At 34.8% G+C, this 2,437-nt stretch overlaps 1 protein-coding gene across 1 annotated transcript; it reads right to left on the bottom strand.

Moving 5' to 3' along the window:
- Positions 1-241: 241 nt before the first annotated feature.
- On the bottom strand, positions 242-2,437 carry crygdl.32.L (crystallin gamma D like gene 32 L homeolog). Its single transcript, XM_018223614.2, has 3 exons — positions 2,364-2,437; positions 1,436-1,678; positions 242-584 (listed from the first exon to the last, which is right to left on the bottom strand). The coding sequence occupies exons 1-3, from the start codon at positions 2,370-2,372 to the stop codon at positions 309-311; spliced, it is 528 nt and encodes a 175-aa protein (XP_018079103.1). The 5' UTR covers positions 2,373-2,437; the 3' UTR covers positions 242-308.

Raw genomic sequence — 2,437 nt, 5'->3', positions numbered from 1 at the left:
ATGGATCTTGGCAGTAATTTTATAATCCAGTATTAGGCTGCTGCAAGTTTGCTGATTTATAAATCTGAGCAATTGGCCATTTCTTTTTAACAAGCAAGCAGGTAGACAGATGTGATCTCTTTTAATTCAAATAAATAGGAGTTGGGTCTCTACGTTTACTAAACATTTATAGACAATTGAACTCTGTATTCATTAAGCCATCACCATAGGATTTTAGCTACAGATAAACAGTATATAAAAGGCAGTTTGAAACTTGTCAGTTTTATTTATCTGTAAATATATTTGCTTTGACAGATTTATGAGTTAATTCAAACGTTGTGGTACACTCTTCTGAATGAGCCAATTCTGGGGCTTGAGGCTCCCCAGTCATTATATCTCCTGTATTCTCCAGGTCTCAGATAGTACTGACGTCCCCTGTAGTTGGGTTCCTCGTAGAACATCCAATGGCCATCAAACACATTGCAGGAGTGAATGTCATGGAAACGGAATCGATCATAAGTATTGGGGCAGTCATCAAAGAACTCCATCATCTGCCCTTGGTAGTCTCCTCTTTCGTGGATTCTTATTTTGTATTGACCCTGGTGCTTAGAAAAACAAATAAACAAAATAACATTTGATAGGGTATAGAAAATAATTTACTTACTATGTTTAATCTTTTCTGTTAATTTGACTTTTAAAGCTGAATGCGGTGCATAAACCAGATAGCACTCAAATCAGCAAAATTAGAAGGCAAAATTCTCACCATTTTCTCACCATTGATCATCTTGAGCAGATCTTACATAAAAACAATGTCATTTCTACAGCCTTGGCAATAATAGGGACACATGGCATTGTGTGTACCAGATCATAAAATTCTTGACTACACATACATATATATGGTTTAAACCTGAATGTTAAAAAAAAGATTCAAATTATTTCCATCATGCCTTTTAAATTTTTTGTATCAAATAACAATTCCTAAACTTACTATAATGCAAACTAACTGCACATAATATTTCTTTACCTGTACTCTTTGTTCAACAATTTAACTTAATTGCTGAATGATTAAAACGTCTGTAAAATCATGTCTAAGGGGCACATTTACTTAGCTTGAGTGAAGGAATAGAATAAAAAAAACTTTGAATTTTGAATGATTTTTATGGCTACTTTGACCATCGAATTGGCTACTTCGACCTTCGACTACGACTTTGAATCGAACGATTTGAACTAAAAATTGTTCGAAACCCCATCCTGGTTGATTAGAAACCTTAATTTCACACAGATGACCATCAATAAGGTTAAAACTTGTTTTTGCTGGTATCTGTTCTCAAAACTAGTGATTAAGTTTCTACTTGTAGGGCAATCCGGTGATTGGTGTTAGTGAAGTGTTTTGCTCACACTTGAGGAGGGGTTTTGGTTCTGGTTGAGGTATAAATATCACTTTGCAAATACTTACATTTGGAAGATAGCGGCAGGACCTGATGGAGTCATTGAAGCCCATCCACTGCTGAAAGTCTGGGTATTCTCCTTTCCAGAGATAATACTGGTGTCCCCTGTAACTGGGGTGCTCATAGAGGATCCAGTTCCCATTCTCTACCCTAATGGAATTACAGCGATTGAAATATGAGGACAGGTCAGAACAATCTGAGCTGCACTCATAGTGGCGACCTTGGAAGTTCCTTTCCTCGTAGAAGGAGATCTGAAATATATAATTAGTTCTGTTTTTCCAAAATAAATCTGCAACTCTTGTTTATCAATGATTTGTAATTCTTTTTGTAAAGTAATATAGGTAATTTTGCTGACAGCTTTTGAAGAAAAGATTCTGATGCAGTGACAAAAGACATAAAGTTTTGGGTGCACATTAAAAAGTAAAGTTATGGTGATAATATAGGCAATTATTGCTAACAATTTCCCAGTTTAGTTGAAATGGAGTACAATGCAATTATTGGGTGGTACACACAATCTTTCCAGGATAAAAATTTTCAATATTTTTGAAATTATTTGTATTTGCTATTCAAAGCTCTCTGTTCTCTCGGACTGACTCTTAAAGCAATGTAACAGGACTTAATTCTACTCTAACAGCATTGTTTCAGGAGTCAAATCCAGGATGCAGAGCATATAAATATATATTGTTTTCAAAACACAATTACAAATAACTTTAAAACCATTAAAGATGTTTAATTTAAATATATAGGAACGTTGCTTAGAAGTACAGTTTCTTTCAGTACAAAACAGTTTTTGGGTGGAGGACCCCTTTACATTTGTGGCCTCTGTTACAGTTTTGTGGTGCTAGTATTGTGCTGCAATATAGTTGTTTTAATTTAAACTATGTTTATAGGAAACAATTGCGTAAACCATGAGAATAGTTCATGATTTTGACTTACCTTTCCCATTTTGACTGAATGGAAGTATGCAGCTGAAGGGTGAGAAGAGGCAGCCTTTATATATTTCCTGTATT

Source organism: Xenopus laevis, chromosome 1L (genome assembly GCF_017654675.1).
Source record: "Xenopus laevis strain J_2021 chromosome 1L, Xenopus_laevis_v10.1, whole genome shotgun sequence".
NCBI classification, from domain to species: Eukaryota; Metazoa; Chordata; class Amphibia; order Anura; family Pipidae; genus Xenopus; species Xenopus laevis.
The sequence above is the reverse complement of the archived record's forward strand: the minus strand, read 5'-3'. Positions and strand labels throughout refer to the sequence as shown.